At 43.0% G+C, this 14,162-nt stretch overlaps 1 protein-coding gene across 2 annotated transcripts in view; it reads right to left on the reverse strand.

The window, feature by feature from the left end:
* ADCY1 (adenylate cyclase 1) overlaps positions 1-14,162 on the reverse strand; it is a 2,048,432-nt gene that overhangs the window by 790,588 nt on the left and 1,243,682 nt on the right. The window contains exon 6 of one of the 2 annotated variants that reach the window (XM_069613341.1): positions 12,365-12,394. The exons of the other annotated variant lie outside the window; for it this stretch is intronic. Coding sequence (XP_069469442.1) covers positions 12,365-12,394 — 30 coding nt within the window. The remainder of the gene's footprint in view (positions 1-12,364; positions 12,395-14,162) is intronic. 2 annotated transcript variants of the gene reach the window in all.

Below are 14,162 nucleotides of genomic sequence, written 5' to 3' on the forward strand. Positions count from 1 at the left end.
TCTGTATTCTCCTCTATAGATGGCAATGTTTTGCCACCATGGCATGTGTATCTAATATAAAACAGTTGTACTGTGTGTGATTACCCAATGGTACAGACAGGAGGACATGCGTTAAATGTATCTTTGACATACGGGAAAATTGTGCAGGCAATTTGAACATACTGCATGTTATTCAGTGTGCATGGTTTGTTCATGTAAAGTATAGCAAAGCCCTCAACCAAAGACAGTTGCCCTAGGGGTTAATAGAGTTTCATATAATCCCCAGTCGCATTTACACTGCAAACCATAGAATACAGCTGAGTCCTATGAAAAATGTGTTTCAGCCATCGAATAGTCACTGACATAGGAGTTATCTCTGCACCTGAGCACAATGCTTTGTATGATTTGTATGTTTTAAATTAGTCATCTCTGCTAGTATTTCAATATTAACCACATGTCTAATTACTGTGTGCATGCAACGTAATGGTTTTATTTCCATGTTTCCACATACTGTAGTCTTCCAAAGTGCTTTCCACCCCACATCGCTTCAAGGCCATAACAATGTCAGTGGGTGCTAGACAAATATTAAAATATTTAAAAAACATGACTTAAAACTGCTACGTGCAGCGAAAATTGCCTTTTACTAATAGATCACTTGAAATCATCAATATGATGGTATAACACTGTGTGATGACCTTTGCACCCACTGGAAATTCCACTGCTGGGGACAGAAATGTGAAACCTGCAGCTGCATGTTGTGTTGTTCTGAGTGTACACAAATAATCTGGACCCAGATAAGGGATATATAGATTCTGGAAGGGACTGATATCATTGTAGCAAATGTTGCAAGCGTATCACAATATGATAATATTAAAAATGCATGCCCAATATATTAATTTCACATTCCTTTATAATGTCAAATTATGTATTTAAACCAAATTATTTCATCCTGCTTCTTTTTTGGTCTGGTGTATTATTCAGAGGAAATTGAACATAGATCAACATGTAGTCAAATTATGTGATGATATTCAGTAGAGTGGTAGAGGAGATAAATGCACTATTATCTTCCTAAGATTCTGTGGAATCAGTAAAGGGGATGTGTCTAGTGTAAGAAAACATAAACACTTCCTCTGAATCACCTATGCGCTCCTCATTTTGAAAGTGTCCAGTGCTAAGTAGGAATGGAAGAGGTGCATGTTCTTCTAACACCCTGCTAACTAGCTCATACTTCTTTAACACTATTAAAATGACAAAACATTGATTATTTGGAGGTAAAATGGCACACTGATAACGATACATTTAAATTATTTGTATCTTTACGTATTATTATCATTATTATCATTGTTGTTATTATTAGTTATTGAGTGCAAACTTAGCTTTGGGAAGCAATGGAGTGCTGTAAATCAGTAGAGGTTACTTGCATAAAATGGATGGTTGAATGGGTTGGTGGTGGAGCAATGGGGCTTAGGCTAAGAGTTTGAATTTGAAGATGGGTGCTAGGCATGGTCAGTTCACAGAGTGGTTCTTTCGTCTAGGGTTTAAAGCTGATGACTTTTGAAGAGATGGGAGTTGAATTATGTTCTGAACTGCATGGGGGTGGTGGGCTATTTAGGTATTTCTTGGTACATGGTTTCACAGACTGGAAGCATAGCATGTTTGCTTCCAGGGTTCTTTCATTTTGTATTTCTGTTGCTCAACTCTGACAGGTCCCAACACCTGGTAATGTGTGGAGCACCTGAGAGGATAACTTTATATATCAGGTAGGAGGGTATTTGCAAGTTTAAATCTCTCCATATAATGCAGCTGGCTTTGAAAGTAATGCATGCTTGAATGGCAGCCAATGAATTTCACTACGAGTGAAAGTTATGTGGTCGGATTGTCACAGGCCTTCGGTGATGTGGGCAGTGGCCTGGAGGAGGTTTTTACAAACAGGTACTAAGGTGATGGTGGGCAGGCTGCTTAGCAGAGCATGTCCCTTGTGCAGGTGGGATAGTTCCTTGGGCTATATGGTGGTTCTGAAACTGGTACCTTGCTGGAGGGGCATGCATTTACAGAGGCGTAATAGTCTGTAACATGCTGTCCGAGTTTTCTTTGCTAAGTATGTTTTCTCAGAGACTTTGTGAAGCATGTTAAATGTGGGGAAAATCCCTTTGTGGTTTATGGAGTACAGTACATGCTGGATATTTGGGTGTTTGGTGTTATTGGCACAGAACAGCTATGCCTTGAGTTGTTGGATGTCTTTGTTGGATGATATTTTCAGATATAATTGTGTAGCATCTGTCCATTGGCAGATGTGAATGTTGCTGAAGTGGGGTATTCTCAGGGCCTATATGCGAGGTGGAAGTTGATGAGTGAGAGGATTAATGTCTGTGGGACCCCACTGGTAAACTTTAGACGTGGTGATCTGCAAGTATGGTTTCCATCATTCACTATAACAATGCTTCAATGCACTTGCCCTGATAAACATTTTAATCAATCAGCTAAAATAATAGTTGCTAAATGTTTCACCCTAGCCCTCATGGATGCAACACTTTGAAAGAATCTGCTAGAAAGAAAATACTGACTAAAATATTCACAACAAGACAGGGCCACTTTGTTAACCTACATGTGTTCCAGTGAAAGAGCACCAATCCTACTTCAGCCACATTGTTAATGACAATACATTTAATAATGAAATGTACAAAGTCTGTCATGAGCTTTACTAACCTCATGACTCAGATGCTTCGAATTCACCTCGGCATGGACTTTGCAATCCACTAGTTGAAGTATTCTAAAGCAAATGCAGAAAATGTAAATGTCCTATATACACGATTCTGCGTCACTTGACACTTTGGGTGATTACTCAAATTGATTTTGCTCCTTACAGTTTAACTGCTTTCTCTCTGCTAGACATTAATCAGTTTTTATCCCTTACAGAAAAGTGCAAATATCCTAGTGCCTGGACCCCTGTATGCCCATGTTAACAAGGGAATACCCTGGTATAAAGAAGTAGCACACCCTCTTCAACAGTTAATTAAAAAATCCCATGTGCACGCCACAGTCTATACGCATTTAAAACATGGAATAATTGAACCTCTCTTGAGAACAGTGAATGTGCTCAGCGAAGCACTTTCAACTATAATCCCATTTCTAATTTATCCTATCTGGCTAATCTTGTAGAAATAACCATAGTCCCCCCACCTGAAGAACTGCAGGGATGCACATGTGATACTAAATGTGTAATATATCTGCAGTTTTCCTCTTAGAAATGAGTACTGGCATTGATCCTGTCAATTGCAGGATTCTTCACTAGAGAATGTGATCAATAGGTGTTACAGGATTTTTTTTCAAAGGATTAAGCCCCTCTGTTCTGATCACTCCTCACTGGGCCTCATTACAATTCTGGCGGTAACCCGCCCGTGCTACTGGCTGGTTACCGCTGGACTCTAACACTGTTTTCATCACCTGAGATCCCGGTGCCACCGGGACATTGTAAATCCTGACGTCCCGCGATAACAGACAGCGGAAGATATTAGTCCCCATTCCAGGTAGGGACAGGATTTCCTGGCAGGTCAGACCTGTTGGGGAATCCGTACTCCTGCCTGCATTCTCATAGCACAGCAGTCCAGAAAGGGTGCCGGTACATTGCTACTGGCACCCTTATTTCCAGACAGCCATAATTGTAATGAGGCCCACTATCTCCTTATCTCCATTCAGAATTCCACCCTACACATTTTGGAGAAGCTCGGGGATTAATTCTCTCCCAACTCCTTTTAAGTTCCTCAGGAATCAGTTCTCTACCTGCTCCTTAATATTTTGCTTCTAATGAAAATCATTGGATGTCGTGGTCAAGATTTACACAAGCATTCTGATGAAAATGAGCTTCTTTTAAAATTCCTGTGCCCACCTACCTCCACCTTTTTTAAAAAAACTTTGTTTACTCCCTAATAATTAGTTGATGAGCTGTAATTTCCTAAAGCTTAATCACATCTATTACAGTCATACCTATTGACCTTGGAATTAGGGCCCTACTCCAGCATCACAGGTGAAGTTATTTTTTAAAAGAATCTGTCATCGACTCCCAGTAAACTTTAATTCTCCAGATAGGCATTGTCAAAATCTGAAATGTGGATTCTCCTATTTAGAACATGCTAAGAACACTGCACATACTGCAACCTTGATTTCGGCCAGGATTGATTACACCAACAGCTTATATGTGAGTGTTTCCCATGTCTCTAGCTCCTACAAAATGCAGTATCCCGAGTGATTACTGGCACAAAATGTAGTCATCATATTATGCCTGCCTAGTGATCTCTTCATAAGATCTCACTCGATATTTGGGTGGACGTTGGGATACTCTATATTGTCAACCAACTATTTTACATTGTGGCTCAAGCTTCATTTCAGACAAACACTAACCTTCCCGGATGCCTAGATCTCTCAATTCTTTCCCTCCTTTGCTATTAAACACACCTCAGTGTACTAGATCTCAAACAAATGGCAGATCCTTCAGTTATCTTAAAAAAACATATGTACAATGGAGTCCTTTTGATATCCTTGATCTACATAGCTTCCTCTTGTCCATGAAAAAGCCTAAAGCTTCTTCTTTCAATATTTTGGCTACAACTATTACTTTCTATTAAGCTGCCTCTTTGACAGATTATGGATATTGCATACCTTCTTCATCAGTGTTGAAATGACATTTGTGGTGTAGTTCACTATACAAAACAAGCTCCATAACATAGCATAAGCACCCAAGTGGAAAGATTGATGGTGGCCTTTAGGTGTCATGAGAATCAACCTCTATATCCAAATAGTTTGTTCCACTCTCTTCCTCACCTGAAGAAAGTGTAGCGGATGTCTTCGTCTTCTTCTTATCTCTCACTGTTGATTTCTTTTTATGCAGGTATGGCCGATGCAGAACGACGCCACACTGGTTGCCGGAGAAATATCCGGAAACCAGAGGCCCTGGATCCGCAGCCGCCAGAAGGGGGAAAAGCTGCGAGGGCAAAAAACCAATGGAGAATACTGATATGTCGGTAAATTTCTTCCGGACACTCAGGTAAGCAATGAATCCAGGTACAGTACTGCTCCACTCCGTTACGGAAAAAGGAAATGAAAGCAAGGGGAGAGAAGGTAACCCAGGTAAGTGGAGAGAGAACGGGGAAGTCAGGACAGAGGACCCGAGGCACGGCAGAGAGAGGTTGAGGGCCAGGGAAGCCATGAAGACGAAAGAAAGGAAAGAAGGCACAGAAAAGGGGAAAGGCGACAACGCCAGATAGGTGGGCGGTAAGCCAAAGAGAAAACTCACGGAAGCTCTAGCAACGAAGGAGAAACAAACCAGTTGCAACGCGACCGCCACTGGTCGGGAGTGAAGAAAAGCCGGCGGCAACGGCCATGACAGAAGGAAAAACTAGACCGCTGAAAACACTGCGGCGCAACGTAGTGGAGCAATTCAATGGCGGCTGCGTCTCCATCGGTCCCATACCCTTATATAGAAGGGGCGCATGACAGTATGCCACCCCCAGTGTGGGCAAAACCCGGTTTACCCGGATGGGTCCGGTAGAACCTTCTCAACAAACGCGGAGCTTGGACATGTGAACTGGGTTCCCAAGAGTCTTCCGACGAAGGATAACCTTTCCAGTAAATAAGTGGTAAAATCTGTGGTAATGTGAGTTTTTGATCTTTTCCACCTCATATTCTTCTTCAGCAGTGTCCTCCACTCCCTTGCGCCGAGGTACAGGGGTAGTGGGAATGTCAGCCGGGGCTGGACGCAACATGGAGGAGTGAAAGACAGGATGTATCTTACTCATTTTCTTGGGTAGACGGAGGCGAAAGGCTACCGGATTGATGCGAGATACCACAGTAAAAGGGCCTATAAAACTAGGAGATAACTTGGAAGGGCGTATCCATCGAGGTAGGTATTTGGTGGATAACCAAACTCTGGTGCCCGGTCCAAAAGATGCGACTTGTGTTCTTTTTTGATCCGCCCATGTCTTGTAACTCGAACGAGCCTCAACCAATGCCCGTTCAGCTATCTTGTGGGCCTCCTGGATTTGCAATAAACGAGCCTCAATGGAGGGGCACACGGCATTGGAGGATGATATTGGTAGGATACCCTTGGGGTGTTGCCCATAGGTACAAAGGAAAGGACTGAGACCAAGAGAGGAATGTGTGGAATTGTTATAGGCATATTTGCCAAAGGGTAGTAAATCATACCAGTCATCTTGGGCATTGTTGACATAGCATCGAAGATATTGTTCAAGAGTTCCATTGAGTCTTTCAGTTTGACCATTAGTCTGTGGGTGGAAGCCTGATGAGAGGGCCCGAGTGATACCTAACTGAAGACATAAGGCTTTCCAGAATTTGGAGGTGAATTGACTCCCTCTATCCGAAATGATTTTGTTGGGTAAACCGTGTAGGCGAAAAACATCTTGGATAAAAACTTCCACCATTGCGGATGCGGAGGGTAGTCCCAGAAGTGGGGAGAAGTGGGCTAACTTAGTGAGGGTATCCACTGTAACCATTATGCAAGTGTGCCCCCGAGATGCTGGTAGTTCTACGATGAAATCTGTGGATATCTGCTCCCAGGGTCTTGAAGGTAGTGGGATTTGCTCAAGAAGGCCAATGGGCTTCTGGTATCGATTCTTACCACGGGGCGCATGGGAGACAGGATTGTACATGTCTTCTGACGTCAGCAGAGATTTCGGGCCAAAAGAAACATCTTCTGACCAGATCTTCAGTGTTCTTTATGCCTCGATGTCCTGCTGTCTTATGGTCATGGCACCATGATAATATTTGATTGCGCAGATCCGGTAACGGGATGTACAACTTATTGTCGACGAATACCAAACCCTCCTTTTTTACAGTATTATACTTGGAGGTTACAGATTCAGGGAGCGGTAACCTTTCATTGGCGGACCTAAACTGAGGGAGGTATGACACCGTGGCTCCAATAAATACCTGATCTGGGAAAAGCCTCTCTTTGATCGGAGTCGATAGTTCTTCAGTGTTTCATCGACATGAAAGTGTGTTGGCTACCACAGTCTGGGCTCCCGGAAAATATGTAATTTCAAAATCGTACTGAGCAAAGAAATGAGCCCAACGTGCCTGTCTGGCATTTGTACACTCCATGTTCTTTAATGATCTCAGATTCTTATGGTCTGTCCTAATGGTGAATGGTCCGACTTCACCTTGAAGAAGATGCCTCCAATCCTCACACGCCAGTTTGATGGCCAGAAGCTCTTGCTCAATCACAGAGTCATTTGTTTGACTGGGGTTTAAAGTCTTGGAGGGATAGCCCACCGGATGTTTTACTCCATCATTCTCCTGCAATAGGACTGCTCCCACAGCGTCCGCTGAAGCATCGGCTTCCACAATAAATCTCTTGGTTTGGTCTGGTTGCTTCAGAATGGGGGCTGAACAAAACTTTCCCTTTAAACCTCTGAAAGCCTCTTCTGCTTCCGAAGACCATTTGAAAGGTAGTTGATCTTTCTTGGGAAGAGAAGTGATGGGAACCACTGTAGAGAAAAAGTCTTTGATGAATTTGCGATAGAAGTTCGAGAAACCCAAGAATCTTTGAACTTCCTTTATGGAAGAAGGAGAAGGCCATTCAGTGATTGCAGACACCTTCTTGGGATCCATCTGAACACCATCCCTGGAAAGAATAAACCCCAAATACGGAACTGAGGATACTTGAAAAAGGCATTTACTGGATTTGACCAACAGATGATTATCTTGATGGCACCTGAATACTTCATGTAAATGGTGAGAGTGTTCTTGGACTGATTTGGAAAAGACTAGAATATCATCCAAATAGATGATGACCGAATGGAAAAGTAAGTCTGAAAAGGTTCGGTCCATAAACCGTTGAAAGACCGCAGGTGCATTGACTAAGCCAAAGGGCATTACCCTGTATACGTAAAGCCCATACGGGGTTCTAAATGCAGTCTTCCATTCATCCCCAGCGCGGATGCGTAGGAGATGATATGCATTCCTCAGATCCAGCTTGGTAAAAATCACTGCCCCTTTGACTGCCTTGAGTATGTGGATATCAAGGGCGTGGGATATCTGTCTCTGATGGTGACCTCTTGTTGAGTCCGCGATAATCAATGCAAGGCCAAAGCTCCTCTGAATCCTTCTTAGAGATAAAGAAAAGTGAAGCTCCAGCGGGTGATTTGGAAGGTTGGATTAAGCCGTTTTTGAGGTTGGCATCCAGGTACCGTCGAAGAACAGATTTCTCTTTGAGGGATAAGGAAAACATCCTACTAAATGGAACCAATGCCTCTGGAATAAGTTCAATGGAACAGTCCTCCGAGCGATGTGGGGGGAGATCATGTTCCATCTTTTCAACAAACACTTGGGAATATTCAGAAAATTGTGGTGGAACCGAGTGAATGGTTCGAATGGGAGACTCTGAAGTCCATAATACCGCTGTCTGATATCTTTGAGAAATCAAGCACGACTGGCTGCAGTAGGAGGAGAGAAAGCTGAGGGTATTAGTGGCACAGTCGATAGTCGGATTGTGACGGCGTAGCCAAGAGATGCCCAGAATTATGGGGAAGTGGACTGCCCTAATGATATCGAACAACACCTCTTCCTTATGTTCCTGAATGGCCACCTGAATGGCTTCAACCTTGAGGTTCTCCTTATTCTGGACTCGTGGGATACCCATCTTGCTGGCCCATACTGTGTCCATAAAGCTTCCCGCGGCGCCACAGTCTATGAGAGCCAGCGTGTCCACCGATTTTTTCCCCAGGACAGATGCAGTGAAACCACCATAAGTCGAGCGTCTTTGTTCAGGCGGGAAGGGGCAACTGACAAGGTTACATTGGGACCCTTGTTTATTCCTCGAACCGAGGTCCCATTTAGGTTCGAGGCACCACGTTTCCCGACCTCCTTGGTGGGACATCGGGACAATCCCTAAGCAGATGAGATGCAGATCCACAATACATACAGAGGCCCGCTTCACGGCGTCTCTTTCTTTCTTCTGGAGTGAGCGGCGCCCTCATAGAGCCAATCTGCATGGGTTCCTCTTTAGAGAGATCCGGGGGAACCTTCGGAGTAACTGAGGGACTGGGAAGGCTGAAAGCCCCTCTGGCCTTCTTCTTCTCTTGCTTCCTTTCATTGATACGATGTTCAATCTGTAGAGTGATGGACAAAAGTTCTGAGAAAGAGGCCGGACGAGGAATTCTTGCAAGTTCGTCCTTCAATTCCTCCTTAAGTCCCCTCCTGAAGATGGTGAATTGGGCTTGCTCCTGCCAATTAGCCTCTGTAGCAAGCTGTTTAAATTTGGTGATGTAGGATAAAAGATCCATTTGCCCTTGATGGACCTCCAGCAATTCTTCACAGGCCATATATGAGACTTCTGGCCTTTCAAAGGTCCGTTTAAACTTTGCAAGGAAGGCACTCCAATTCCTCAAAATCAGATCGTCTGCTGTGACCAAGGGACTGACCCAGGCCAAAGCGTTTCCTGATAAATTGGAAACCAAAAACCCGACCTTACTTAGATCGGTGGAAAATGTAGTGGGTCGAAAGGCAAATTGTATATTACAGGCCTCTATGAATTCCTTGAGTTTCTTAGAAGATCCGTCAAACTTTCCTGATAAAAGTGGCATGGGGGGAAGATCCGTATTGCGGGGCTCTCTAGTCGCCACTAACTGCCGGAGTACAGTGTTTTCGGCCGTGATATTTTGTAACTCCTGGTTTAAATTTCGCACTTCCATATTCAAGGACTGCACTGCCGCTACCAGCTCTTGGACCTGTTCAGAGGTTGCCATAACGGGATCCTTTTGGCATTGCAAGCTGTCATGAGAATCAACCTCTATATCCGAATAGTTTGTTCCACTCTCTTCCTCACCTGAAGAAAGTGTAGCGGATGTCTTCGTCTTCTTCTTATCTCTCACTGTTGATTTCTTTTTGTGCAGGTATGGCCGACCGCGGAACAACGCCACACTGGTTGCTGGAGAAATATCCGGAAACCAGAGGCCCCGGATCCGCAGCCGCCAGAAGGGGAAAAGTCTGCAAGGGCAAAAAAACCCAGAGAATACTGATATGTCGGTAAATGTCTTCCGGACACTCAGGTAAGCAATGAATCCAGGTACAGTACTGCTCCACTCCATTACGGAAAAAGGAAATGAAAGCGAGGGGAGAGAAGATAACCCAGGTAATTGGAGAGAGAACGGGGAAGCCAGGACACAGGACCCGAGGCACGGCAGAGAGACGCCGAGGGCCAGGGAAGCCACGAAGACGAAAGAAAGGAAAGAAGGCACAGAAAAGGGGAAAGGCGGCAACGCCAGATAGGAGGGCGGTAAGCCAAGGAGAAAACTCATGGAAGCGCTGGCAATGAAGGAGAAACAAACCAGTTGCAAAGCGACCGCCGCCGGTCGGGATTGAAGAAAAGCCGGCGGCGGCGGCCATGACAGAAGGAAAAACTAGACTGCTGAAAACACTGTGGCGCAATCTAGTGGAGCAATTCAATGGCGGCTGCGTCTCCATCGGTACCATACCCTTACATAGAAGGGGCGCATGACATTAGGATAGGAGATTAACCACCAGATGAATTCTCCTCAATCCTTATGACATTGATCAGCATGTTGACACAGTCTTGACCATCTACTGTATAAAAGGCTAAAATAGATTAATAAGTACTAGGACGCATGAGTATTCATCAACATGAATGCAGAGTGCAACATCTCCAGCTTGAAAGTGATTGCCTCCATACTAATCTGGATCTGACACCTGATTAATAGGACTATGGTAGGCCATAGGCACAAAAATATGCTTGAAGAGGGATGGCTTCAATATTTTCCGGCAAACATTTCTAGGAAATGCCAATGTGATGAGGTAATTGTCAGTGAGGTCAACATGTCCACTTTTTTTTCTTTTTGGCAGAAAGAACATGAGTCTAATTTCGAGGGAGGTGTGGAAGCTGCGCCAAGTGAAGGATGCATTGATGTTGCTCAGAATGGGGTAAAAGACCTCTGTAGGTAATGTCTTAAGGACGGGTGTCGGGAAGATGTTATCTGAGTAGGAAGTTGCTTTGGGGGATTCTAGATTATTTAACAGGTCTTACATGAAGAGTGTTTCTAAGGTAGACCATGTGTTGTTTTCTATGGTAGGTTAAGCAGGGTGTTGTCGTCTTTGGTTTTAGTGTCATTATTTTTGAAGTTCTTGCTTATCCTGTCAATGAAGAATTAAGTGGTGGTCAATTTGTCAGAGGAATGTCATATGAGCAGATAATGATAGGGTTTATTTCATGACAGCCTTAAAAAGGGAATATCATGTATATGTTGTGCAAACCTTATCACTTCCTCTTCCTTGGCTTGAACATTAGGGAGATTACCAAATACACATTTCATTGTAAATGTGTATGACTCAATTAGACAGATTCATTTTGAAGAGTTATATGTACAATGCCATCACCATGAACATGACACAGGCCCCATGGTTTGAATTTGTCATCATTAAACAAATATTTCTCAACATTTCGTTAACCATATTCATTGAAAATACACATATAATTTGGTGATGCTATATCATACATGTAAAGTCCTGAATTTAATTAATTCAAGAGGTCTTGAAATCCATTGCTCCTTAGCCTACATGCAAATCTTCATATACCCTTTGTTAATACTTCCATAATTACAGTTTCAGACTTTTGAGTAAACAATACATGAACATGCACACAATGCAAGTATTTCATGAAAAAGACCACCTTGTATACAAGGCTCAATAAAATGTACCTACCTTGAGGTCTTGAAGAACCTATACATTTTTGTTCAGTCGAATTTTCCATTGACCCCAAATTAATGTTACATTACATGAACCCGTGGTAAAAATGAGGCACTGTTCCAACACCTTACCATCCAAATGTCAGCTTCATAAAATCAATGGCAAAGAAAATAAATGGCTACTATAAAAAGTGGCATCCTGACAATGTGTGGCACCTTCATCTGGAGTGTTCTGTATAAACCGAGTAACATCTGACCAGCTACAGAGAATACATTGGTCGTTTCCTCGGTTATAAAGTGCTTCTTTGAGCATCAGGATACAATAGCGATTTAAAAGTGATTTGCTTGGCAACATTATGAAAACAATCCTAAGGAACAATAATTAATACATGAAATATGTATGGAAGAAGGCACGGCACAACACAACACAAGACATAATGCGGTTTAAAGCTCCTGTAAATAATTGTCCTCTAAAGACACGATTATGATTTTTGGAAACATAAAATGCAGCTAATGAAACATCAGCGATGGACACGATAGGGTTTAGGGAATTATCTACAAACATCTACTAGACACTGGAACAAAGGAGAACAAGTATGTGTTTATTATTAAGGTGATCACCAAGACAGGTTTATGGGATAGGAAAGGATGAAGAAATGTATTAAGGTACTGACACATTCAGGTCCAGAACGCGTGGCTTGAATCTGGATTAGGGCACAAGTAAAAACAGAAACAAAAAAAGTAAATTAGTGAAAATGAAACTGAGTTACAAGAAATGAACACACAGAGACAAGAATAAGAGGACTGTGAAGCTTAACAGAGCCCATTCAAATAATGACAATCGTCACTTTCCTTTACTCTGTTATAGTTTGTGAAAGGATGGACTAAACATTTTTGACATTTCCATATTGTCCTCATATTATCATACCCCTTCTTGATTTCTATTTTGTGTTCTGCTGTACAATAACTCATTTGGCAACAGCTACACAACACTGAGAGAAAAAAGGTAAGAGGAACTATGCTTGTTTTATTTGTAACACGAATGCACTATGTTCAATATTGTGGAAATGTACAATTCCTTGATCTGAATATAGTCGCTGCACGCATGAAATCATGCCATGAAAAGTGTGACGTATTGTTGAAATATACAATGAAACTCGGTCATGTGTGTAGTTACATACCTGACAAAATGACAGGGCAGGTTGTGCTGCACACTATATGATTATGAGGAACGGGGTCTCGCTCCCCAGCTGGCATAAGGTATGTTACACATATAGGGCCTCATTCCGAGTATGGTGGTAGCCATGGAGCAATTAGCTCCATGGCTGCCTCCCATACCGGTACTGCCATCGGCTTGGTGCAATGGGGACTTACCGGTCCATTCCGAGATTGGAGGGACCGGTAAGTCCCCATTGACAAAACCATTCCCCATTCCCATTTCAGCCCCCATAGGGCTCAATGGGAATGGGGAAGGAGCAAACAACGGTACCGCAAATTGCGGTACCGTTATTTGCTACAAAGTCCCTTAATGGGTCCCGTCCACAACATCTGGTCAGACCAGGTGTTAAAGGAGGGACCCGCTAAGGGACATCGGAAGTGGGCGAAAAGGGTTTACCTGCACGGGTGTCATTACCGTGCCGGTAATCCCTTTGCGCCCATCTCGAAATGAGGCCCGTAGAGTTGAAGGCAAGGCTTGACCTCCATCACATGGAGATCAAGCCTTTGAATGAGAGGATGTCACGGCCAACAGTCTGCTGCTGCAAAAGTAAAGGAGTACCTTATGTTAACCAATGCAAATGCTGGTTATGCATTGGGATTGCACCAATCCAATAAGGAATGTCTTTACATCAAACTATGATGACTACTAATCTGCTCTTTGTTACGTAAACATATACGGTTGAGACCAAGTGCATGGTTTTTCTAGGCAGTAGAATTCAATCCTGATGCTATATTATGTTACGCAAAACGTCTGAATAAGATTCAGAAGGGAACTGGAAGTGTTACTGTTTGGAATGACATACGACACATAAGAACAGAGAACAACCATCCTTTCCATCCTTTACCACTGAGGACACCTGTATTCCTCTGTGCCCCACACTTTGCTCTTTGCAGTCAGCATTGATGGCATGTTGCACATTAGAACAATCCTAAAATAAAAATAATATTTGCCTAGTCCAACCTGTTTGATTTAAGGAAATCACATGATAAAGTATGTCAGGCATAATTGTTCATTTTCCGAAGGAGAGTACAAATGATGGATGTGTAGGCTGAAAGAGGGGTAAGATTATTGTGTTAGCCAAGAAACTGCCCAGGTTTGCATTATTAGATTTATTTCAAGCATCAAAAAAAAGGTTTTGCAGAGATGATATCTTCATTAGACTAGCTCCATGTTTTCTCTGCAAGCTTCCAAGGCCACATGGGCCTCTTCCTTATAGACTGAAGTGAGCCCGTGCATTTATAATGCTGTGTTGC

The sequence above is a fragment of the Ambystoma mexicanum genome, chromosome 5p (genome assembly GCF_040938575.1).
Source record: "Ambystoma mexicanum isolate Mex_15411 chromosome 5p, UKY_AmexF1_1, whole genome shotgun sequence".
In the NCBI taxonomy this organism is placed as follows: domain Eukaryota; kingdom Metazoa; phylum Chordata; class Amphibia; order Caudata; family Ambystomatidae; genus Ambystoma; species Ambystoma mexicanum.